The following is a 27425-nucleotide window of genomic DNA, read 5'->3' on the forward strand; positions in this document are numbered from 1 at the left end:
GTCAATTTGAAATTCGAATTCTGAAAGAGGTATATTCTTCCTAATTTTGTTTCCTTTCTATTCTTTATTATTTTCTATTCCAGTTAATTTGTATTCTGTTCTAAAATTCAATAACTATCCGAATTTCGTTATATCGAATTTGTCAGCAGCTACAAAAAGTGTAGCTGCTGACTTTTTAATAAAACACACACTGACCTGTTCTACGATCCAGCCGCCCGAAGCCTCGATCCTCTCCCTCTTCCTCAGCGGTCCCGGGCATCTCTAGGTGTGGGGCACCCGGCTGTGACAGCTTGCCGCTTCACAGCCGGGTGCGCACTGCGTATGCGCCTTTTGAATGGCTGGGCAATCTTCTGGGATCTGTGATGTGTCCCAGAAGATTGCAGGGAGGGAGGGGGAGAGGAGAGAGGAGAACTTCCGCTCAGGCCACCCACCAGGCAGCTCGAGCGGAAGCAGGTACCTATCAAATCTAAGTACCCGCCCCCCAAAAAAAAAAAAAAAAAAAAAAAACCCACACGACTTGTGTGGCATGTCAGGGGGTCAGCAGTATTTAAAGCTGAAGTTCCACTTTTGGGTGGAACTCCGCTTTGATGTTTAATAAACTGGTTGTTTTAAAAGTTAAAGCACTATATCCAGCTCTCTTTGCAATACTTCATACGCCCATATCCTAAACTCAAGATTGCCACCAAAAGGAGTGAAACACCATAAAACAGATCCCCAGAGGGACAAAAATGCATATAGACCATTGATTGGTCTTATCCCCCAGGTGAGGGCACATCAGATGAGGGGAAATTTAAAAAGAAAGGAGGTGCAATCACAAGAAGGAGTCCCATTTCCGGTTCCCAGAATACTCACTAGATAATAGACAGTGACTACAGTTGCTCCTTCCTTGATGCCATCCTGGCCTATGGTATATTGCACCTCAATATTGTGGCTCTGTCCACAGCTTAACTCTTTTTTTGGGCGTTGTGCCTGCAGGAAACTACCGGATCGAGAGTAAAAACGGTAAACGGTGTGTTCAGATGATGGATAGTCTGTGTCCCTCCAGTCGGCATAATAACACTGGTCAGGGTTTTTATAACTGATCTGTAGAAACAGAAAAGATTTTAGAAGCAGAAAAAAAAAAAAAAACCCACACTGGCATATCCAACATTTACACATCAGGGTACAACCATCAGTTAAAGCAAACCCTACATGTGGGTCACACTAATAGTTTTATAGAGCCATGAGGAACTCTTCAAGTATAGCCAGCATCTCATAATAAATAAAGACACACAATTTTGTTTAGAGATGTGCATGATGGAAACAATTAAGTTGATTAGAACAAATTTTGCTTTGATGGAGTGGAGAGAAATTCGAACACCTGTCAAGTTTTTTTTTTCAGTCCCATTTACCATCATCATTGAAAGTAAAAGAAAACCCCAAATTTTGGGTTGTCCCCCAAAAAGTAAGAGGGGAAGTCTTCCAATGAAGACACTAGTTTTGGGGATCTGGGGGGGGGGGCCCCCAAGGGCATTCTCTTAACCTGCAGGGATATCCTCACTTCCTGTTTTGGCTATGGGCAGGAAGTGAAGGGAAATCTCTAATAGGACAGAGATGGGACAAGTGGGAACCCCACTTTACAAAAATGAAAAATTCCATTAACCACCTTCATACTGGGCACATCCTCCCCCCTTCCTGCCCAGGCCAATTTTCAACTTTCAGTGCTTTTGCGCTTGGAATGAGAATTACTCCGTCATGCAACACTGTACCCATATGAATTATTGCTTTAAAGCTTATCTATTGGTGGGACACTGGTACACTAACCGATGTTGATCTGCCACCGGAGGTCACTACAGGTGTTGATGTCGCAATGGAACACTATTACAGATATGCATTGGGCCACCGAGAGGTTTAGTGCACTGATAGTTGTGCATGGGGCCACTGAGGTTTTGCATGGGGCACTGAGATGTTAATGGACAGGGGCAACCGAGGTGCTTGGTGTACTGTGTGTGGGGGAAGGCTGCAGTCTGATCTGGGACGGCTCTGTGTACAAAATCATACCTTACACACACAGCTGTTCTGGTTGCCAGTTGCCACAACTTGACAAAGCTATATACAGCGAAACATGTAGTTGTGGCAATCAGAAGCTCTTCAGAAGCATTTGAGATACTTCATCCGCCCAGCCTGGCCTCCGTGGATCCCCGCGGCATCATTTCCGGCTACTTCCGGTGACGTCATCCAGGCGTCACTTCCTGTCTGCACTTAGGACTCGGCTTTCAACTACGCATTGGCCCCGGTTCAGTGTAGCGGCCGCACACAGAACCGTGCGAGCCACTATCATCGGAAGTTCCAGCCTTCCATCAGGGAGAATCTTTTTCTATCAGAGTCACCCGATGTCATTGCGAGTCCCATGATTACCACCAGGGATTCCCATGGCTCCCTAGGATATCCAGAGGCTCCAGAGTCCGGTTTGAAAGCATCTTCATTTAATATTTTTTATTGTACGAGTTCATTAAACTTTTGAGGCCCATTACAAAGACCATTCTCTGAGGTCATATTTGTATTTTTCTATTACAAGTGCACACCTAAGCGCCATCCTTCTCTTCTGTTGAACAGCTGTCACAGAGGCTGCAACTTCCCCTACTCCCCTCCCCCCCCCCCTCGCACGGAGCTCAGGAAGGAGGAGAACTGTCAGAGACACACGTCTGTTTACACTGTAAAGGCTGTGATTGGGCGCAGCGCCCATATCCCGATCCATGCTTGGCTGTGTTCTGTGATGACAGCCATCACATGTTCGTGCGGGCACTCGTTCTGAATGACATACTGGTACATTGGCTCAGCACAACAAAGCTCCCACCCAGTTTATATACAGTGGGTGGATGGAAGTGGTAAATAATGCCTGGGGGGGTCCCCTTAATCTGCCTGTAAAGTGGCGCATCTGTAGCATGTATAGAACCTGCTGCAGCAAAAATAAAATTTTGAAAAAAAAAAAAAAGCAGGCAGCCTGGCAACCCAGGAAGGGGGGGGGGGTAACTGAATCATACCAGGCCACATGCCCTGAACACGAGGGGGGGCGCTCATATTGATGGGGACAAGGGCCTTTGTTGATGTTACAGCTTTTTTGTCTTCCTTTTTCGAGTCCAGCAGTGGTGTCGTGATTGATTTACATCGAGGGACACTTTTTTTTTTAAATAAAGGAATTGTAAAGCTGCCTCCTGTATTTATACACTTTTTTGGTCAATGGGTAGGGGGTACCCCTACCCATATGGGGGGGGGGGGCAGGATCTTGGGCCCCCTTGTTAAAGAGGGCTTCCTGACACCAATAAGCCCACTGCCTGACAACATGGGGACAAAACTCCCCCCCATATTTAGGGCACGTGGCCTGGTATGGTTCAGAAGAGTGCGCTCGCTGGTCCCCCTGATATGGATTGGGGGGGGGGGGGGATCCCCACATCTTTTCAACATTTTTTGTATTGCCGGCATTGTTGTTTTGTTTACATTTCAGCTGTCAGTGGGGAAGCCCGCTGACGAGTTATTGGTTCTTAAGTACATGGCCTGCTTCCTGGCCCACTCCTTAACAACCAGCTATTCTTTACACACAATTTGAAAAATCGGGCGATCCATTTTTCAACCGATCCGTATCATTTCAGAAAATTTGGAATGAAAGTCAACTAAATTAGTTACCATTTCATTTGAAGATACGGATACATCCGAAAAACCAAACAAACATTTGTCAGAAAAGTGTATGTGGACTGAAATTAATTGAACATGTCTAGTAGGCCCCTCCCGCCAGCCATAATCTGCCTGCACTGTATAGGGAAGCACAGATATCGACTGATGATATCACTGGGGGTAAAGATATAGAGCAGGAGTTCCCAAACTGTGGGTCGGGACACACTGGTGGGTCGCGAGCTGCGTTTGAGTGGGTCACGCTGAGCCAGAAATCACTGAGATCACAATCGCTTATATGCCACGGGCTTCTGACCCCTCACTTAGAACATCTGGCAAGTGTATTCAATATTAAATTGATAAGTAGTAAATTGATATTTTTAATTTAACATCCCCCTCCCTTTAAAATATGTATTTGCATTTATATAGCGCCAACAAATTCTGTAGCACTTAACAATAGTCAATTATAAGCAAGTGGGTCCCGAAAAATAATTGTATTCAGAAGTGGGTCTCGGCCCAAAAAAGTTTGGGAAGCCCTGATATAGAGGATGTGTAATGAACAGAATTTTATTAAAAAGGTCATTAACATTGAGGGGGAACCAAAGACGGCAGATACCTTCAGCTTTAAGTTTTATAGATCAGTAATAATGGGAGGGGTTAGGTTTTAGGATTCTCAGTAAAAATTGGGGTAAAATAACCCTTTGGGCACTGAAGGTTCTGGTACTGCTAAGGTGATAAATGTCAGTTGGATTGGCTTTTTTCTTAAAAAAAAAAAAAGGGCAAATATGTAGGTCAGGAAAGCCATTTCTATCTATATACTATGGGTCACTTACTAAAAACACTGTCAGCATGGCAGCCAAGCAATTTGCACATTAAGAAATGAATGCAATGATTTTCTATCCCCAGTAAGAAATCTAACATAATAAAAAAATGTATATAAAATTATATAAATAAAAAAACACACCCCCAGTGCCGCAATCTTGCCCCTGCACATTACATACTCGGTAATTCACTTACCCGAACAGTGAAGTTTGGTGAAATCATGTCAGACGTGTCAATCCCATATGCTATTTTACCCTCAGAGTCGCTCTTTACAGTCGCAACAGATTTCTGGTCGACCTCGATTTCAACATCTTGATTAGGGATTGGATTGTCTTGTTCATCAGTTAGCTTTGCCTGAACACAACAGGGGGATGCTTAGAATTGGAAACCATAAATCAATTTAGAACAAACAAGGGTTACACCAGGTTATTACGTTTTTGACACCAAGGCAAGAGTATAAAAACAAAAGATAACATTTCCAGATTGGATTTGTGTTTCAGACCTGCACAAGAGCAGACAAACAATGGTATACCAAACACTGGACACATGATCATAAACACCAGCTTTAAGGCTTATGGGGATCAATTCCCTAAGAGTTAAATAAATGGCAAATCAGTTGTGAAAGTTTAATTTGCTAAGAATTTAGCGTTCAAGAATGCAGTATTTTTCCGATTACTCTGCAATTACCGCATTTTCTCATGCGGGAGTTTATCGCATGTGTCGGTGGTTAAGGTAGTTTCCATAAGATTGTGTCAGTGTTTAAGGGTTAAATTAAGCTCTGTTCTGTGGGTTGTAATAGACCCCTCTGTGGGTTGAATTAGCCCCTCTGTGGCTGGAATTAGGTCTTTGAGGGTAGTATTGCACCCCTTTCTGTGGTGGGGGGGAAATAGTAGCTCTTCCTGTGGGTGTCATTAGGCCCCTTGCAGTGGGTGGAATCTGTGGGTATTGTGCCCTTTTCTGTGGGTAGATTTGTGTCCCATTTTAGTGGTTCCATTGGTGAAGAACATGTATGCAGATCTCCTTGGTTGGTATAATGCACCATTTCTGTTGGCAATCCCTACGGAGCAATAATAAGTGCCCATTTAGGTGGCTGTTCTTTAGTAGGGAGATGTTCCAATTTGTGTGGGGGGGTGGGAGTTCTGCCCAATTGTGTGGGTTTCCCAGGGAATAATATTGCCCATTTTTGTATGTGTCAAGGGGTAACAGTGTCCCTTTTTGAACGTGTTATATGTAAATTGTTAATTTCAGGGATCATACACCTAACTGCCATGTAAAGACCATGGTGTCCATTTTTGTTTTGGTTGTATATTTTACACGTCATGCTTCTGCAATTGTTAAAGTAGCTGAAAACAAAAACTATTTTATGGTCTATGATTAAATTTCTAATTAAGTGTACTTTGCCATTTGTTTAAATGTGTTGTGTTTATTGTTAGTTTGCAGCCTTAAGCCCTGTACACACGCACAGATTGTTGGCCGACCGATCGGCCGTCTTTTGTCCAGTGTTTGTTGGTTGAAATGTGCTCTAGACTTGCACTGGACTTTTGTTGGCCAACAAAAACCAACTTTAGAAGTGATGTCATGTGATGGTTTACTTTAGGTGTGTTTTTTCTTCTCTGAGCATGCCCAGTCTTGCTCATCTGATTTTTGTCTGCCGAAATCTGTACTGACTGAGGAACAATCGGTCGTTCTGTTGGCCAACAAAAATTTTATAGCCTGCACACCAGATATTTTTCGGCTGAAAAGTCGCAGTTGGTTGTCGGAAGCATCATACTAACAAGCCTACAATCGGCAGATCGGACATTGGCCGACAATTTACAGCCAACAATCTGTGCGTGTGTACAGGCAGTGCTGTATTTTGGCCTAGGCCAACAAGGCCCGGGCCTAGGGCGGCAGATTGCAAGGGGGCAGCAAAAAAGCCACCCCCCTCCACCTGAGACTATTGGCCACTGGTTGCTAGAGCCGCCTCTCACCCCCCTCTCTCTCTCTCACTCTCTCACACCCTCTCCCTCTCATCTGTCCCCTCTCTCTCACTCCCCCTCTCATCCCCCACTACCTCATCCCTTCTCTCTCTCTCAACCCCCCCTCTCTCTCCCTCACCCCCCCCCCTCTCACCCCCTCTCTTATTCCCCCCCTCTCACTCTCCCTCATACCCCCTCTCTCTCATCCCTCTCTCTCTCTCATCGCTTCTCTCTCTCAACCCCCCCCCCTCTCTCTCCCTCCCTCCCTCACCCCCCCCCCTCTCGCAAACTCTCAGGGGTTCATGCTTGACACTTGGAAGGGGGGGGGGGCACCCAATGTTAGTCTTGCCTAGGGCAGCACAAAACCAAAATACACCACTGTGTACAGGGCTTAACATGCAGCATCAGGATCAGCTCCTTGGTCAGCCAGAACTTCTGTAGAGCCTCACCCTCTGAAGTCATCCAGCAGGGTCCAAAAGGTCACTGAGCCATCACCACAACTCTCCTCTTCCAATGCTTTCTGAGCAAGTTAAATTGCAAAAGATTGCATTTAAAAAGCTCTATAGCAGTTATGCTGCTAAGCACTCTCTCTCTCGCTTAACTCCCAATCACTCAGTAAAGCTTAGTGAATTGACCCCATAGTCTGAAGCCATTCCTCCAAATTATGGAGTTCACAGGTTTCCTTTGAAGGGCACTGTAAGTGTGGCTCCTGGACATGCAAATAGTGAGAAGGATTCATCTATACCTTAGATATTCAGGTGGGTCATTACCATAGTGGACCATATCCCAGGTAGAATTTGACATGCCTCATATGTGGAAGTTCTAAAACTTTAGATCTAGAACTGGGATGCACACACTGGGGATTGTGTTTTATGAAACTCAATTAGACTACTAGGATCTACATATTTATTCCTTTTCTCCTGAAGTACTCAGTTCACGTAATGTGTTGAGATTCTTCAAGGCCTCCTTGGTTAATGCATGTTGTGTGTCTACGTGGGGGGGGGGGGGATGAATTTTATATTCAACCCCCCCAAGTTGTCAACCCTATCTTCCAACAGCAGTACCTGACCTCACAGATGTTTCTTTTGAATGAATGGGCACAAAAGCCCAGATACGTTTAATATCCATTCCAGAAAAGTGAAGGCAGTTATAGATGCAAATTGAGAATCAACGCCAAATTATTGGCTATGGTATTAGAAATTGGTTGTCTAAAGTCATACAGTAGGTGCAATGGTGTCCACGATGGTTGGATGATTAACACTTTAGATTGCATTGCAAAAAAAATGTAAAAAGGAACGTCCAAATACTCTCAGCATTTTTGTGTATATTGAAATACAGACACCTATTCTTTATTTAGATGGGTTTTTAGGGAGCATATTTAAGGCCCGTTTGCACATTGCGTTAAGCATGCATTATTTCGTACTGTGCCCAATGTTAACGTGCATTGCATAAAACGTAACCCATTAATTTCAAAGGGCGCATACAGGATTTTCGTTACAGTGCACCACACTGCAAGGTAGTGCCTAAGCGTGTAGGGGGTGCCATTCAAAATTTGCACTGCATTAGTGGCACAGAACATGCATTAAATGTGTTGTGGTAGCACTTCCATACAACAGGGAACTGCATCCCAAATATTTCAGCCCTCGGGTATTTATTTTTTTGTTCCTTGTATCTTTAGCGTTTTTTTTTTTTGTGTACACAACTGCTTACATTTTTATCCACTTTTTTTCTATATAAAAACACACAACCACAAACTGTTCTTTGACCACTGACTTTAATGCAATTTGCCAAAAATGGTGAGATTTCACAGCAATTTCCCCCCCCCCCCCCCTTTTACTGAAATGTCAGGAAAAATGAAGAAACTGACTCGTTTATCCCTAGATTTGAACACAAAAAGCAGTGGACACACAAAGATCCTCTACAAAAAGGTAGAGTAATTTGGTTGCTAACCTTATAAAATTGGACATTTCCCCGTCACCCCAGTGCTGTATCTTGGCCTAGGCCAACAAGGCCCAGGCCTAGGGCAGCACAAAAGTTGATGGGGCTGCACCGATATGCTGCTCTGATGGGCACTGATATGTTGCACTGATGGACACTAATAGACTGCACTGATGGCCACTGATGAGGCAGGACTGATAAGCTGCACTGAAAAGGCAGCACTACACTAATGGGCACTGAGAGGCTGCACTGGCGGCCACTTATGGGGCTGTACTGATGGCCACCGATAAGGCTGCACTAATGGGCACGGATGAAGCTGAACTTATGGGAACTGATGAGGCTGCACTGATGGGCACTGATAGACTGTGGTTTACACATGACAGGGCGGGTCATAAACCGGCCTTTACAGGAAGGGGTGTGTCATATTTAAATTAGGGGTGCCCAAGTTTAGTTAGCCTAGGGCAGCACAAAACCTAAATACACCACTGCGTCACCCCCACAATAAAATATCAGGATTCTCCTCAAAGGAATGTAGTATTTACTCACCAATATAGGATAAGAAATACCCCGCTTGTAGTACTGATTCAAGGACTCATAGTCAAAGCTGAGCCTAGCTGGTTGGGTTGTAACCCATACATAACGGGAATTCTTGACTTGGATATCTATAGCAGATGGAAGAAAATGTTAGATCTTCTATGAAAAGGAAGAAGTACACTCAGCAAGAAGCTTTAGTGAACATTTATGTGATAAATTACCAGTATCAGCTTCAGTCACTACAAAGTCCATTTGCAGGGACATTCCTGTCAATCCCATGAATCGTCCAGAGAGATCAATGGAACCCTCAAAAGCACCATCAGAACCAAGCTGTGAAACAAAAAAACATTTCATCCAGTATAGATATAGCAACACCCCTTAAAATAAAGTACTAAAAAGACAAAAACCATGTTAGAGTAATATGTAACGGTTAAAGGCTCACCTCTTTTGCACAAATATTACCACTTTGGCCTTTCAAATAAGACCAGGTGTATATGTAAATGCTAGATGGTCTTATTAGAACAAACATTTTCATTTCACACTTCAGGCCAGGACATTGCTTCTTGCTGTATACAATAATGAAACGCTGATGGTACTTCAGTTTTGAGTTTTTTTTATATGGAGACTTGAGGCCCTACACCAGGGGTCTTCAAACAACGACCCTCCAGTTGTTCAGGAACTAAAATTCCCATCATGCCTAGTCATGTCTGAATGTCAGAGTTTTACAATGCCTCATGGGACGTGTAGTTCCGCAACAGTTGGAGGGCCATAGTTTGAGGATCCCTGCTCTACACCATAAGAAAATGGCTGGTGAATGACAGTGTGGTGGTATAGTTTATGAAACTTCTACAGCACATAGGAATGACAATACGCATATTGGAACTGGCTAGTCTGAATGTAGACAGTACCCATACTCCACTTAGTCCAGTAATTTAAATTCTAGAAAAAAAAAATGGGGGGGGGGGGGGGGTTCTTTAGCAAGTTTCCAAAAGAAGGTCACCTTGTACTGTCGCATGCTATCAAATCTACTGTAGCATGTCTTTGAGCCCCTGGGCCTCAATAAGATTTGCTAGGAAAAAAAGTTGGGGGGGGGGGTAAAGATGCATTTTTAAATTTACATTTGGATAGAGTGGGGAAGAGCGTTTGAAGTTTTTACTGCTCTGAGGTCCTATTGGAACCTCACTTCCCACCCTGCTGATACATATTGAAATATAAAAATGGAGACACCTGTTCTGGCGATTTCCACAGGTTTTCCTGTTGCATCTCTGGGACAAGCAATAAATCCTTCCCAATGGGGCCCAGGCAGCAGTAATAAAAAGAAAGGAACCAAAAAAATTATACAATGCCAAGACATCCCTTTGGTCAGCACTTGACAGGTGCAAGTACTTGAGAAAACCCAACAAGCACGGTGCTCCTCTAAGAGCTACAGAAGGCTTGGGTTAAAATTTTCCCCAAAAGTAGACATCTAGAATGGCAGAGTCCTGAAAAGCTGATAATCTTTTGACTAGGGATGAGTGAATCAGCCTGATTTTAGTTGCCCGATTTTAGTTCCCTTGTGAATCCTACTTGAAGTTATCCTTATTGAAGGCTATGGGGGTATGTGATATATATATATATATATATATATATATATATATATATATATATATATATATATATATATATATATATATATATATATATATATATATATATATATATATATATATATATATATATATATATATATATATATATATATATATATATATATATATATATATATATATAAAAATATATTATATTATATACACACACAAAATCAATTTATATTTTTGTTATTAAAAGCAAGTATTTTTGTAATGGACCCTAAGAAATGTCCGTCAAGCTTCCCTTGCCTGATACCAGCATGATCCAAGATCCCTTAGCCCACCCAGTCACTTTTCGAGACATCAGTGTAGGGTGGTAAGACGTAGAAGACCATTAATTCAGGCACAAAAATTTACACTCTGGGACAATCCCCCCTCCCCTTTAGCAGCTAATCGCCACACACACACCCCATTATAGGTTGATCCCAAGGCAGACAGAAACAATAGAACAATGGGATACAGGCACTCAAACAACAAACCCACCCCAAACTATCTAGCAATCTGAAAAGTGAAAATGGTTGATCTTCATATATTTGAGTGATACTGTTCAGAAATATTATTGTCCCAAGTGAAAGAACCCCTTCATTCTTTCAACACGAACCACACAGAACCCAGGATAACCGGGGTAAAATGAAATGCTGAGTCCAGTGTAGTTGTACAGGGAGTCTGATTAGTGCAGACCCGACTGGGGTTCTTGGTCACCCTGTGCCCCCAATAGACACAGGGTGACTTACACATAGGAGGGGCCAGGGAAGCTGGACAAGGAGTTTTCCCACCCTAAGGTAACCTGGGTACCAAAAGCCCTCCTATCCCAATTTTGGTTATATTCTTGGTATTATCAGTACCGCACCTTCAGCAGTTTACTGCTTCTCAACACCAACACTTACTGACCATACACCGAATGTAAGCCCACACTTTTATAGAAAGGGGGGGGGGGTTAATTTCTTCAAACCATTGGCTTTTGAGCAAACAAAAATTCCTAATTTCAAGTGGTGAACTTCAAACTCTTTTGGCCTAAAGTTCGCTTTCAGAAAACCCATGTGTGGCGAACCCCAACTATCTTGACAGACTGGGCTGCTGGTGGTTTAATCACCAAATCACCAGGCCCGGATGGCGTACATCCGAGAGTACTCAAGGAACTCAGTAAGGTTATATCCAGACCACTGTTCCTGATCTTTGCTGACAGTATTAGGACAGGAGATGTACCAGGGGATTGGAAGAAAGCTAACGTGATTCCGATATTCAAAAAGGGCCAGAGGCATATCCCGGGAAATTATAGGCCTGTCAGTTTGACATCAATAGTATGTAAACTTCTGGAGGGGATGATAAGGGACTATATCGTAGAGTTTGCTAAAGACAACAACATCATCAGCAGTAATCAGCACGGGTTTACAAATGGGCGTTCTTGTCAAACCAATCTCTTAGCATTCTACGAGGAGGTAAGCTGTGAGCTAGATAGGGGCAGACCAGTAGATGTGGTGTACTTGGATTTCGCTAAGGCGTTTGATACAGTTCCCCACAAGCGCTTAATTTATAAAATAAGGTCTGCAGGTATCGACAGCAGAGTTTGCTCTTGGATACGGAATTGGCTTAAAGGCCGCGTCCAAAGGGTGGTAATAAACAGCGCATACTCAGACTGGTCTGAGGTGGTAAGCGGGGTGCCCCAGGGCTCAGTCCTGGGACCAACCTTGTTCAATTTATTCATAAACCGCATTGAGGACGGGATCAGTAGTGCGTTATCAGTTTTTGCAGATGACACAAAATTGGCCAGGGCAATAACTGCACAGCATGAAGCAGATATCCTACAGAATGACCTGGACAAAATTACAGAGTGGGCAACGACATGGCAAATGAGGTTTAACGTGGAGAAGTGTAAGGTTTTGCACTTGGGGACTAAAAACACAATACACGTTAGGAGGGGAACCCTTGGGGGAATCAAAAATGGAGAAGGATCTGGGAGTCTTGGTTGATGATAGATTAGGCAACAGCATGCAATGTCAAGCGGCAGCTGCCAAAGCCAGCAGAATATTAGCATGCATAAAGAAAGGGATGTATTCCAGAGATAAGACTATAATCCTTCCACTTTATAAAACTCTGGTCCGACCGCATCTGGAGTATTCTGTCCAGTTCTGGTCGCCAGTCCTCAGGAGGGATGTGTTGGAGCTGGAGAGAGTCCAGAGAAGGGCAACTAAACTAATTAGGGGATTGGAGGACCTTGACTATGAAGAGCGTCTACAATCGCTCGATTTATTTTCCCTGGAGAAGAGACGTCTGAGGGGGGACATGATAGCAATTTATAAATATCTTAATGGGGATCCCAGCTTAGAAAAAAAGCTGTTCATTCGAAGGGATTGCATGAGGACTCGAGGGCATACAATGCGATTAGAGGAGAAGCGTTTTAACCACAGGCAACGTGGGGGGTTCTTTACTGTTAGGGCTACAAGATTGTGGAATTCTCTACCACAAGAGGTGGTTTCTGCGGGTAGTATGGTGGCTTTCAAAAGACTCTTAGACTTACATCTCAAGGATCAGAACATTCAGGGGTATGAGAGATGATTACAGTCACACACACCTACACAGGTTGAACTGGATGGACTATTGTCTTTATTCAACCTCACCTACTATGTAACTATGTAACTATGTAATGTCATCTTCGTGAGCAAAGTGTATCTGTTGCTATCAAAAACGATGAACATTTCTGGGCGATATATGGGGGGGGAAAAAAAAAGAAAAAAAAAAACCACACACACCTAATCTGTGTTCTGAACTATCAAATACATTTGGTCAAAGCCTTCCCCCCCCCCCCCTTCCAAATGACTGATCAACCATAAACCACAAAAAAAAAAAAATATTAAAATTAGACAACTTGAAGGTCAAATTCACATCAGTGTCGGTTCGCACATATGGGATGTCAGACATCGCGTCACACTGCTATACGAATCACATGAGATGTCTGCATTGCGAATTCAGCCATACAGTTTGTATTGCATTCGGACAGGACACTTTTTTGGTCCGCACCAGAATCGGATTGCATGGGTGTTCACCCCTATGCAATCCCGATTTATGTCTGATATGACAGTTGGCACTGCGATATGTGAACTGATCTGGAGGCGTCATTAACTTTGCACCCCCAGCGATTTACATATAGCAGTGTGAACTGCCTGCAAGCTGAGTACGATGCAGGAACCTGAAGTGGATTCCCACATTGCATGTGCGTGAACCGGCACAGAGAAGGAATTTGCACTCTTCACAAGGTCATTTCCCCAGAGCTTAGTGAGTGAGGTAAAGCTCTGTTGACCTCCATTATCCAATCACATGTAAGCAAAAATGCTGTTTATTTTCCTTGCAAGTGAAATTTTATGACCCTGGGGGAAATTCCCTTGCAAAAGTAAACAAGCTTATTTGCCTTTAGTGAAACAGTCCTCACCTGTGAGGTTTACTCACCTCTCCTGTGATATTGGAGCAGAGGTCCCCTTTCTCTTTAAAGCAGTTCTGGCGTCTACCGTACAAACTAGGCTGTTTACAATACAACACAGTGACTGTGCCGGGCACTGCTTCACCGTAGGTGTACCTGAAATCAAGAAAGCAGCAGTCAAGAGACATTGCTACCAGTTCCTTACTGGAAAATAAAAGTCTAAGCATCTGTAGGTTTTTATGGGTTTTGTCCAATAGTGAACATGGCATGTATTCGGCCCATTTGCAAAAAAGGGTTAAAGACCCCTTTGACGCCAAACATGCTTGTTCCATGTGTCTATCTTGCTATGGTGCCACCCTATCAGATTTTCCATCTGATGGGGAGCCCCATCTTGCCTTGAAAACATTTGAGGTTTAATTTTTAAACAGACAAGATATCCGCCACTTAGCAACTCCTTGAAAATGACAAAGACAAAGTATACAGGGCTTAATTATATAGCAAGAAAGAACAAAGAGCTATACGCTCATGTAGACAATATACGCTTACCTATTACACACTTATCAGAACAAACAATTACATAGATCCTTCAATACCCAAGGCCAGCTGTATTGTCAACTCAGTCACTTTAAGCAACAATATATTTGTATTAAGTGTGACACTGGGGGTTGATTTTACGAAAATTGGGAGTGTGCAAAATCTGGTGCAGCTCTACATAGAACCCAATCAGCTTCCAGGTTTTTTTTTTTTTTTTGTCAAAGCTCAACCACTTCTTAGGTGGCTGTCATAGGACGTCCTGGAGTTTAAAGTGGTAACTTTAATAAGGCCACTGGTAGCCCCTCTCGTGTAGCCGGCCCTAAAGCACAGCAAGTATTTTTTTTAAATCAATGCCTCTAAATACAAATCCTTTTTTTTTCCATGCATTTTCAGGTCGGGTCACGTGACTCCTGGCTGCTCTCCCCCTCCGATCCAGGGCTACAGCGGGGAGGGGCCGAGATCTCCTTCTGACGTCAGCCGGGGAGGTCATATGATGGCAGTGTTGGCCGCTCAGCCCCTCCCACTGTAGCCCTGGATCAGAGATGAGAGATGAAAAGCGGTCGGGAGTCATGTGACTGGCCTAAGGCTATCTCCGCTGCTTGATTGTGGTGGCTGGGGGGGGGGGAAATCAACCCCACTATGTACTAATAATCAGATTATTGAATGATCACGTCGAAAGCGGTATTTTCCGTCCAATTTTCTCGTGTGTACGGCTGAAGACCGAGAAAAAAAAAAAAAAAACAAACACACACACACACACACCACAGCCTTCAATTCTTAACTCAAATCCCTTCTGCTGCCCTCAGCTTCCCCTCCTCCAAATTGTTTTGGTCTGCTGTGATTAGACATGCCATTAGAGCACAAGTGTCAAACACAAGGCCGCGGGCCGAATCCGGCCCAAGGCCATTTCATGTGCCCCTTGCACCTCTCCTGCAGCTGCAGGAGAGCTCCAGCCCTCTTCTGGTCCTCCTCAAGACCCTGCAGTTTTTGCTTTTCAGCAATGCCAACAGCTTCTTCCCAGCAGCAGCACAAGAGAAGGGGGTTGCACTGTGAGGCAAGGGAGGGTGGGGGGACTCAATTTCTGATGGTGTGGAGGCTCTTGAAGTCTTATGCAAGAGTAAGGGATGCTCTGGACATCTAGTCTTACAGACGCAACCAGCCCTTTTGAGGGCAATAATAATGCTGATGCGGCCCCGGATTAAATTGAGTTTGACACCCCTGCATTAGAGGATGGCTACATTAGTTCTCCATGGACCATGGGATGCAAAGTCTGCATAGAGCAATGCATATGGCGGTAACCAACATGCATAGCTTATTCCAAACAAAAAAAAGTGTGGCGAGGTTCAGGAGCTCAGAGGACATGCAAAGGAGCCAGAAAGACAAAGGGTTTGATTTACTAAATGCAAAAAGACTGTGCACTTTACAAAGTGCAGTTGCTCCAGAGCTTAGTAAAGGAGGTAAACCTTCCCTTTGCAAAGAATACCCAATTACGTGCAAGGAAAATAAAAGTACTCCTTGCACATGATTGGATGAGGAAAGTCAGCAGAGCTTCTGCTCATTTACTAAGCTTTGGAGCAATTGCCCTTTGCAAAGTGCACAGTCTATTTTTTGTCTTTAGTAAAAAATCAAAGTGAGAAACAGTTTAATGATACTAGATTACAGGGCCATTCACTTCTACACTTTTGAGTGGGCAGCTTCTTATTACAGAAGAGACAGGCAGCACTGCATGTGGCATGCAAAGCTCAGCACTCCCATTTCTGGCACACTCCAGGAATACATGGTTTACAGCCTTTGTGGCTACTAAAGGAATATATTTTACATGAAGCTTTTGATGCCTGGAATTCATCTTCAATGGACCCCAGCATAGTCCATATGCCCCCCCTGCTTTAGCATTTCTCATACTTACACCGCAGAGACCTTGAAGTTCAGAATGTCTTGCAATACAGAGATTGTATCTGGGGATTCCACATTCACACTGAACCTGGGCGGCACTGAAAGGCACATGCACATTATGAATTAACATTTTTCACCAATACAAAGAATGCAGATGATATTCATCATGGATTTCCCAGATTTGAAATGGATCTAAAGCCAAAAACTTTGTTTTGTATGGACTAGGGAATGGTTATTGGAATGTAATAGCCTTATTAGAACAAGGATGTCACAAGCATTCCTGATAGATGCAGCTGTAGAGTGGGGGATATCCAACCCTCAGCTGATTGACCTGGCCCCTGACAGCCAACCTCAGGGTACGGACCGAACCCGGAGCTGAGCACAAGCCAGTTCCTAGTAAAGACATTTTGCCTTCCTGGTTCTAAAGACTTTCACGGACATGCCCCAACATTAAAACTGAAGCTACGTGGATGAGTAGCAAAATGTCTTCAACATTACAGAACAAGGTCAGAGGTTTAGGACCGACTACTACCAGCTATACCATGACCTGTATCAATGAGATCATTCAGACATGATCTAGGGCAGGGAGGTCTCTAAAACTTTATAAACAAAAAGGGCCAATCTTTTTGTTCTTCAGATTAAAAGGGGGGGGGGGGGGGGAGTTGCACTTTGGTCAGAGGCATAGTCTGGTCGCTAGGGGAAATCGTGCCGCATCATTGGAGGGGGGGGGGAGTCAGTGGGGGAGAAATGGTGCACCATCATTGGGGGGCCAGCGGGAGGAAATCAACGTTTCATAGTTTACATCAGTGGGAGGAATCCCTAAGGGTCAGATAAAGGCAAGCAAAGGACGGCATCCAGCCCATGGGCCGCAGTGGAGACCACTGAAGTGATCAATACAGGTGACTGTCATGAAATGTAAAGTAGTTACTATATTCTTCCACTAACCCATTGTGACCATGAATAACTGGATCCTCTTTCGAAAAAAGCTGTAGCTGCCCGTTGGGGCACTTACAATGGATGGGGCTTTACATACTGATCTTTTAAAGCAGCTTCCCTAGGAACTGATCTGAGGAGACCTCACCTCAAAGGTTTGTCTGCCAGAAGCCCTTCTGGGATTGACTAAGGGGGGAACCTGAAGCTTTCTAATTCTTCTTCATGAGTACAAACCCCAGGACACAGAGGCCAGATCCCTCTAGAAATTAAGAGATCCATACAAGGAATGGTGTCGTAAATGGGAGACTAGTTACCATATTCTTCCACTGTAAAATATTGTGACAAGGAATAACTGGATTCTCGCTCAGCAATGTAGCTGTAGGAACCAAGAGGAGCATCTTTGATCAACTTGAACTCCAATGACAACACCCCCCGTTGAGTTTCTTGGTGCGTCCATTGCTTGATCCTAGTCCTTGAAGGATCCTAAAAGCAGAAGTTAACGTTACCCAAGATTAGGAGAATCCCGATACTTTACATTTACATTTTCATGCAATTATCTATGTTGAATGAATACTAGGATGACCAGCATTCAGGACTGCATAAATACAGTATGTACAGTACATTGTGCATAATTCCTATAATAGCACTAATGTGTAACAACTAATTACCAAAGGCCAATGACATACTAGCCAAGTAAAGATCAGATTCAGAATACTTTGTTAATCTCAAAAAAAAATATAAAAACACATGTTCCTTCAAAGCCAGTAGTGAGCGCTCCCCCCATGTCTATGTTGATAAGTTGCTTTTTTAGAAGATTAAACAACTTTTGAAGTTCAGTTCTTAAAGTCAAGCTGACCTGGACCAAAAGATTTCTAAAAGTGACGGTGTTGGAGTGCAGGTACCCTGTAGTGACCAAGTATTTATGTTCAACGTCAAACCGATTCCTATATCCCTGTAGAACCCCCTAGAGCCAAGTTGTACATAGGGAGTTAGCTTTTGCCCGAGTACAGATTGAACTGAACGTATGGCTATTTTTTATTTTGTGCAGGCTAGGGTTACAACCACCATCTGGCAGCGTTTGATAGATTTACTCCATTTGTCCCCGAGTAAAATTATTGTGATAGAAATTCAACATTTCTCGCCAGGGCACGTGGCGAGGAGTCCTCTTCCAATGGAGACATCCGTTCTGGTGACAACTGTTAAAGAGCGGAGTTCCCCTGACTTTGCAAAGCTTTCTCCCCATTATTGCCTCTCCAGGCCAGGAAGTTAAAGCTATAAATATACTTAGTTCCCACTACAAAGTTAAATGACAAGGGCTTTATTCTGTTCCAGGTTTAGAAATGTTGCATAGTTACATTGGTCAAGCTTAGACTAATGCAAGTATACATATGCCATACCGGTTGGCCCAAATGTGGAAACAAAATAAAGTATAGTGGTTGCTGTTAATATGGTGATCACCCAGTCTTCTGAATCAAATGCTGAATGACCATCTTACTTGCATAGTAACTACAAGGGTGGGGGGGGGGGGGGAACCAATGGGTGCCATTTACAGAATGCCTTGCATTTTTCTCCCCGAAAAGACAAGGTGAGGGAAGTGGACAGTGACATGATCTCCACCTCATCCAGAGCACGCTTTGCTTGAAATTTGCCTTTGGGAGAAGTCAAAAAGGAAAGCGAGTCAGTGGCCCAAAACAACCTGATAAACAGCTGTATCTGGTTTATGTGGGAGACATTTTGCTTTCTCTTCCTCCACTGTAAGCAATGCAATCAAGAAAGGTTTAATAGCTATGTTTCTTACCTGCAGGTAAATTGTGGGGAACTGAAAAAAAAAAAAAAATTATATTAATACATTTTTGGGATATAGCAATATAAACATATTGAAGTTTCATATTGGCTTTGCAGATTTCGTTTTGGTCTTTTATAATAGTCTTCAGTTCTGTTAGAGAAGAAGAATTCTCACTTTCCCAGTGTAACAAAGTACATACAGTTTGATCCATCTTCCTCGGTGCCCTTATTTCCATCTGTGCCAAAGGACAGGTTAGGCCCCCCACCCTCCATCTGTGCCAAAGGACAGGTTAGGCCCCCCACCCAGCACATGGCCACCCGACACCACAGGTAGCAAGGAGATGACTGCCTCGATAGGAAGAGTCTTGTCTCCAGCTCCCAGAGCGTGCAGAAGGCAAGCACTGGCAAGAGGAATGTAGAGGGCGGTGAGGTGCATCAGCTTCCCATCCCTCATTTTGGCTGTTGGCAAATGTTGGGAACCCAAGACGGGCACTACAAAGCAAAGCAGCCACCTCCTTGCCAATAGCAGTGCTGGGTGAATGTGCACCACTAGGGGGCACGATGTCATACATCACAGCTAGTGTTAAAGGACACCTAGCATGATGGGACAATGCACTACATTTCCTTTGCCCCATCAGGAACTCAATAGTGATAATTCTTTCAATCCTTGACAGACCTTCTGTAAAGTCCCTACAAAACACACAATTGCCCAATGTTCAATAAACCTGTGCATTTCCCCATGCAGTGCAGAATTGCAGAAGTAAGGTTTCCAGATTATTCACCCACCTTTTCACTTGCAGCCTTAAGTTGAGGGTTAAGGCAGACAATCCGACAAAATACTGCAAGAAAAACATTAAAAAATGATTAGAATAGGTTTACTAACAACTTTGGGGGTGGTGGGAGGTGTAGTGATGAAAGCAGAGGATGAGTTCAGGAGCATTGTGCCTCACGTTGGGGGTGCTTCCTGCAAGCACAGGTTAAAAGCAGCAAGGGCATAGAGAGCTAGGGGAGGGAATGCATGCACAGGCTTGTTGGGAGAGAGAGGGTACAGGCACTATGATAAAAGATGGGGAGCATAGTGTAGCCTTGGTAGTAAAGGGGGGGGGGAAGCAAGGGCATACAGGTGTAGCTTTGGGGGGGAAGGCTTTATGCAGCAATGGTGCAAGCATGCTGGTGAGAATGGAATAAGTGTGCACATGCACATTGGTGAGAGTAGGGCTAAGCATATATATCAATTGTTCTAGGCTTAGCAGGGCTAAAGGTAGCACAGCAGGTATATTTGTCAGCGCAATCCATTTTTTAGTACCAAAATACTGTAATTCCTGTCCCTAGCATTTGAGTGAGCACTAATCGGAGCCCTTGGTGCTCTCCCAGGTACCACCTGAGCCCACATGGGACACTTGCATGAGATGGGGCTTCACACACTGATCTTCTAAAGCAGCTTCCACAGCAGTGATGGTGAACCTTGACACCCCAGATGTTTTGGGGCTACATTTCCCATGATGCTCATGCACTCTGCAGTGTAGTTGAGCATCATGGGAAATGTAGTTCCAAAACATCTGGGGTGCCAGGGTTTGCCATCACTGTGCTAGAGACCACCAATACCATCTTCAGCTCACCTCAGGTATTCCCAACTGCCCTTTGGGGATTGGCTAAGATGAACCTGCCGCAACCAGTGCCTCCAAGAAATGGGGTCCAAAGTTTTTTTTTTTCCTATGAAAGCTTTTTTTGCACCGTATTTGAGGGTGGAGAGGGCCTCATTAAAGCAGAGTTTGCATAAAAAAAAGGTAAGCTTTCAAAAGATCCCTTGTAACAAACTGGATTCCTCATCTCTAGGACCTGCCCTATGTAAGGCATGATTTGTCCTCGACGTAGTTCAGCGTTCTGTAAATAAGTAATGTTTGCACAGGGTACAGCCATATAACATGGCCCCAAGATCCATGCATGTGCCTAAAAGGTGCCCATTTTTAGAGTCAACTCACTATGGTGGTACAGCCTGTGAAGCCATAACTGTCAAATAACCAGTTCTCAGCTCACCCTTATTGCCCGGCTGGTAAATGGGTTTGTCCATCTGGAAGATGCAGTTGTTTTTGGAGGGTTTAATGACTACGGTTTTACGCTCCAGGATTTTAGTCTCCTTCCCCGTTGCAGAAAGCAGTAAGGTTACTGGTACAGCTGCGGGTGCAATTGGAATCTGAAAGACAAAAAAAAAAAAAAAAAAAGTTTTGAGAGTTCAGCGAAGGTCACAATTTGCTCCCTTTGCAATTTAATGAAGCAGAACTCTTGCATCCTCAAGTTTGTTGAACATGTGACAACAAATCTAGTTGCAGCAGAAGGGTGTGGTGTCGACAAGAGCTTATGTAGGTACAGACACACCATTAGGACGATTGAGAACATTGGAGGGAAAAAATAAAAATAAAAAATCCATTACAAATAAAAGATTCTGTAAAGTAGGACAATGCTGACAATGGGCTTCGAGATGCAACGAGGGAACATACATACATAGGGGGGAGGGTGAGGGGGGGGGCTAATGGACAAATGGATTGGTTGCCTCACTGCAGCAGCAACTCACTAACCACACCTTTTACTCATTTTATATATTAAAAACACCCCAAATTTAAAAAAAATGCCTTAGTACCTGCAACTGTAAAGAGAAAAGAAAAAAGAAAGAAGAATTCCACGTGTAACTGATAAAAAATTTTTTTTTAGAGGCACATCCAAGAATAGACTATGGCATTGCTCCACTTTGGGCCTGGCTTACACATGTATAGTTTATCTTAAAGCAGAACTTCACTCTCAAGCTACAGTGACAATTTATAATCCTCGTGCTGCTCTCCTCAGTAATTATTTTGGGAAAGTAGATTTAATGGGTTTAAACAGTGGCGGCCGGTGCGTTAGGGGCACCACCCCCCCATCCATGCGTCCGGCCCCCTAATCTACATGTGGGGCGCCGGACGCATGGAGTTCAATGGGGGTTTTTTTTTTTTTTTTAAATCACCCGATTAGATCCAGAGGCTCTAATAGGCTTCGGCAGAGAGTGGACCCGGGGCGCAGAAAGGTGGACCCGGGGCGCAGAGCAGTTCCCACCCATTGTGTGACAATAGCAAATGAAAATTCGCTATTGTCACACGGATCCTTCTCCTGGCCAATCAGGAAGCGGGTCCGAGACCCGCTTCCTGATTGGCCGAAAGGCAAACCCCATGCCATTGGCCGAGGAGGAGGCAGGAGGCCTCGAGGAGACACGGGAACTGAAGAGAAGCAGCCGCTACAGGCAAGTGCACTGGTCTTGGGGGGGGGGGGGGGGGAACTTGGCACGCTGGTCACTGCGCATTGAAAGGGGGCCCGCTGCGGTCACTGCGCACTGAAAGGGGGCCCGCTGTACCTCGATTACTGAAGGCCCCTGTCACACTTTTGTGACCTCAAAGTCACGCAAATTTTTTGCCGCAAACCAATGCCTATTGCATTTTTTCTGTTTGCATCCCCCCCCCCCCCCCCCAAAAATAAAAAATTGAGCACCAACCGCCACTGGGTTTAAACTTTTTTTTTTTTTTTTTTATCCCTCCAATTATTTCCTGGGCAAATGAGGTCATACATTCCAGGAGGGGAGGAGTCTTCAGCCAAGCACTCCCCTGCATGCCTGGGGCTAAGGGCAGATGGATTCCAGGAAGTAAATGCTTCATGAATCATTTGCCCCTACTCAAGAAATACTATGGGGGTATTTTTCAAAGTGATTTCGCAGCAAAATAAAACTATGGAGACATGGATGGATTGGGGGGGTGGAGAGAATTTGCTTTGAAAATAAAAATAGAGTTCAATTGAATTTTTTGGTGGGGCCACCCTCTGCCCACAGGTAGCCATTGCGTTGACGGTTACTGAATGGCATAGACTTACTGTAGGGTGATATGGATCATATGTTGCAGAGGAGAATAGTGAGGATTTCTTGGTTTTAAAATGGTTCTTCTATATGGTCCTGTTGATCCTTCAGAACATTGCACCATTCCTTTTTCAAGAAACAGACAACTTACAGTATACCTTAGTCAAGTATATGGCACCATCCATTATTCAATGAACATGGCACTGTTTGAAACGGTCATCTTCTGTAACATTTGATAAGACCATCTAAAAGGAAAGGTGTCTACCATGTTGGTGGAGATTTGATGATGGCGTACCAATACCATTAGTCTTGCCATATTAATAGCAGTTTTTTGCAAGGCTTCAGTCAAAATCTTACCTTGTATGCAACACACTGGAAGTATGTAGGAGAGATGACATCTTCTGCAATAATTGAGGTGTTCTGCCCATCATGCTGCAGTATCAGACTTACATCCAATTTCTCTTTGTTGCCCGCAATGTTCACGCAGGCCTTTCCAGTCTCACCACCGTTCAAGGAGGCAGGCGAGCTCAGGACATATTGGCTATAAAGCACAAGGAGAAAGAAATATTTTAGTAAGAACACTATTCTACTGCAATAAGGGTTATTGCTAGCAACTAGGAGGTAAATTAGTGGCATACTTGCATATGAAGCAGAAAATATACTATGCATCAACTCTCCAGGTCTTTCCTCATCTATATACATTGAATGATAGATGATAGTGTTCATCCCAAGAGGGCAAGGGGAATCAAACATACAATTTTTTACATTAAATTAAAAGTCTTATTTTATTTGAAACTGAGGGTTTTGTGAGTATTTTGTTCAGTTAACATTGGAAATCACCCATAATTAAGAAGGGGGTGGTACCCAAGCCAGGACACGTGGTTTTCCAGAGGTACCTTGTGCCGGGTCATCAGACTCTACATCAGAAGACTAAAGACCCAGTACCTGAAGAACTCTTGGGAGAAAAATCAGTGGCCAGCGAGGGATATAATCGTTACATCACTAAAAGTTGGCCGTGAGTATTGAGTCTTCTGCTTTACATGCCACCCAGGGGAGTCTTCTGCTTTACATGCCACCCAGGGTTCTCATCCAGACAGGTTGAGGGGTGATTTTTCATACAGATGTAGCACCCTCCTAGTTAGGTTGCTAGTAGGGTTAAGGCAAACTTAGCTGTGCCAGTGGAGCAAAGTTGGATTGCTCTTGGCTGTTGTGGGTTCTGCTGGTTGCAGGCTCAACTACTTCCCCCTGCTTTCTAGAATGAAATGGGTTGAAGAGCCAGACACTGGACTTGCATATTCATACAGCCTCAGCCAATTCCGAGAAAAAGAATGACCAGTAGGGGGCTGGTGTGTATAAATAAGACTGGGGTCTGGAACAGAAGGGCCTTATCCTGGAGGAGAAGACCCAGCCTGGACAGCTGTCACCCTCTGGGTCTCTGGAGGTCAACAAGGTTCCAGCTCAGGGAGATGGGGCGGGGGGCACCTCATCTCTAAAGGCTGCTTAGAACAGTTTGGAAGAAATCCATTGATGGACTGGTACTGGAGAAAGGCATCCACATAGACCAGGGACACCATAAATAAAGTCCAGAGAGATCCTAGTGGCTGTTGCTGTTTAACCCATGGAGAGACTGTTCCAAAATTGCCTCTATAACTGGAGACTCCTAAGCTGTGTGTCCACCTACATAACCTTAAGGGGGGGGTCCACCCTAAGGAATTTCCTTTTAGCCAGAGAGTGTCTATTGCACTTTTTGCATTTAGAGTATCTCAAGGTTCACCCTATACCAGTGATGGCAAACCTTAGCACCCCAGATGTTTTGGAACTTAATTTCCTATGATGCTCAACTACACTGCAGAGTGCATGAGCATCATGGGAAATGTAGTGCCAAAACATCTGGTGTGCCAAGGTTCGCCATCACTGCCCTATACCCTAACCAAGTTTAACCAGTATTAAACCTCAAAATGACTCCCTGCCTGGCTGCTGTTCACCCAATAGGGAATAGAACTTGGGACAAACTGCAAGACTGGTATGGAGTCTGTGCTAAAGAAATTGGATTTTCAGGTTCCTTAGACATGATTTTACTAATCTTTGAGTCTTGAAGTCTTCAATCCTGGGTCCAGGTTTTGCAGACAAGCACACTGATTGTGCAAGTAATCAACCCTTTTAGTATAGGGAGAGAATATGCTTTAGGGCCCCTCTGGAGACAAAGGACTGTGAGCATCGCGTGTTCTGGTTTCAAGGGAGGTACTGATCAGGCTGTCACCTTAGAGCTGCATTATGCTGTTCAAATAGGCAGGAGCATGTACTTGCCACGAGGCAGAGAAGTATAAAGAGTGTATAAATAAAGCCTCGTACACACGCACCGATTGTTGGCCGACCGATCGGCCGTCTTTTGTCCAGTGTTGTTGTGTTGGTTGAAATGTGCTCTAGACTGCACACAAATTTTCTCGGCCAACAACAACCAACTTCAGAAGTGATGTCATGTGCTGGTTTACTTTCCGTGTGTTTTTTCTTCTCTGAGCATGCCCAGTCTTGCTCATCTGATGTTTGTCTGCCGAAATCTGTACTGACAGACGAAAAATCGGCAGTTGTGGTGACGGCCAACAAAAATTTTTATAGCATGCACACCAGATTTTGTTCGGCCGAAAAGTCGCAGTCGGTTGTCGGAATCATCATACTAACAAGCCGACAATCGGCCGATCGGACGTTGGCCGAAAAGTCACGGCCAACAATCGGTGCGTGTGTACGAGGCTTTAGCCTTCACAGCCCCAAGTTCAACGAGTGGGATCAGAGAGTGAACGCAATCAGCGGAAGTAGAAAGAAAGTCGATAACCAGCGGTCATAGGCTGATTACTTGGTAAAGGGCCAGGGTGATTGGCCCTTTACACTGATCTGTGGTCCTCTGACTCCAAAGGACTCAATAATCACAGAGCATGCTGCCCGAGTAACAGGATCACAAAATGTTATCTATGGATGCCCTCCCGGCACTGGATAATTTCACGCTGTAGCCTTCTTTAGGCTATAGTGGGTGAAATGTGGTAAAAAAAAAAAAAAAAAAAAAGACAGTCCCTCAAAATGAGGGACAGTTTGGAGCTATGGTAACAGCAGGGCCTCCCTCAGCAATGTCCTGGGAGTATGGGACCGTAGACAGAACCTTATTACCATACATTTAATTATATTAATTAAATAAAAACCAGTAATTGGATTGAACTGGCCACGGCCCTTTATAATTGGCAATAAAAATAAACCAAATAGCGAACATGCACCAATAATACGCAACAACATTAACAGATACCATTTAATGCCAAATAACCATATTTTAAAACGTAGCCATTACAGCTCGAGTTAATACCATTAACACAAAAAGACATCCCACACAAAAAGACATCCCACACGCCAGGCTCACACCTAGAGAGCCTGGCACCCCACATGAACCGAGGCCAGGTCAACACAGCTCTGCATATCCAAAATTTATAATATCCAAAGCAATGTCAGAAAGATGAACAGCATCCGAGCGAAAAAATCCCAGCAAATCATCCTCAAGATCAATATGTCTATAAGACAAACCCTGAATAGTGGGCATAAATTTCGCAATCGCCCTATTAATTTGCTTACGTATCTTACCGACAATGCCGGAATTCCGGCAATATGGACCAACGGATTAAATTCGGAGAAAACTAAGACCGTATTAGCAAGCAGGAAATGCAATTCTAAAAGATCAAGTTTAATCTGAAAAATAAAATCCAAAGTCCTATGTGAACCAACATCGTTACCCCCTAAATGAAGAAAAAAAAAAAAAAAAGGAGGAGTAGGCCAGTGTGAATGTGATAAGGATTCACACAATCTTCTTCTCTTGCTGTCCCCGCCATCTGTCAGGCTGATGGACGCAGGTAAAAGCCTTTTATACCCTGCAACTTGTGCAAAAACCGTTACAACTGGCACACATTTTAACAACCAATTAAAAAACACTTCTACATATTAGCTTATGTAACATTTAAAACATCTCCCCCAGGTCTGTCACAGTCCCATAGGTGTGGGTAGTGCAAATGCTTGCCCTCCCCCACCTTATATTCCAGTCAGGTTCCATAGAGGTAAGTTATCGGGGTAGGGTATTTACATACCTCATGAAGCCTGACTGGACGTTGCTAAATGAGGCCCTGTTCTTATTGCTCACCTCCACCATTGCGGGAGTGAGCTTTCTTTCTCCGATTCAAACCCCCACACATGCGCTCTCCCCTGATGCAGTAGCAATGAGTTCAGCATTTGACTCACTCCTGTAATGGAGTTGGTGAGCAGTAATGACTAGGGCTCATAGCAACGTCCTAGCAACACTCTGGAATATTCCAGTCAGGCTTCATGAGGTACATAAAGGGCCTACACCTATAGCAAGGGCATTATTCAACTTTAATCAGAGACACACCATTTGTTTTTCTCATCTACAGGCACCCATTATCTGCATAGACAGT

The 27425-nt window shown here is 44.0% G+C and overlaps 1 protein-coding gene across 1 annotated transcript in view; it reads right to left on the bottom strand.

The window, feature by feature from the left end:
• LOC309563277 (ovostatin-like) overlaps positions 1-27425 on the bottom strand; it is a 119928-nt gene that overhangs the window by 74700 nt on the left and 17803 nt on the right. The window contains exons 2-12 of the mRNA XM_082267682.1: positions 23320-23503; positions 21126-21282; positions 19875-19927; positions 19102-19122; positions 17618-17786; positions 16384-16468; positions 13973-14099; positions 9122-9230; positions 8913-9028; positions 4666-4824; positions 816-1083 (exon numbers count right to left, since the gene is read on the bottom strand). Of these exons, the coding sequence (XP_082123808.1) occupies positions 816-1083; positions 4666-4824; positions 8913-9028; positions 9122-9230; positions 13973-14099; positions 16384-16468; positions 17618-17786; positions 19102-19122; positions 19875-19927; positions 21126-21282; positions 23320-23503 (1448 nt within the window). The remainder of the gene's footprint in view (positions 1-815; positions 1084-4665; positions 4825-8912; positions 9029-9121; positions 9231-13972; positions 14100-16383; positions 16469-17617; positions 17787-19101; positions 19123-19874; positions 19928-21125; positions 21283-23319; positions 23504-27425) is intronic.

This window comes from Pelophylax lessonae, assembly GCF_965119305.1.
Source record: "Pelophylax lessonae genome assembly, chromosome: 9".
Classification (NCBI taxonomy): domain Eukaryota; kingdom Metazoa; phylum Chordata; class Amphibia; order Anura; family Ranidae; genus Pelophylax; species Pelophylax lessonae.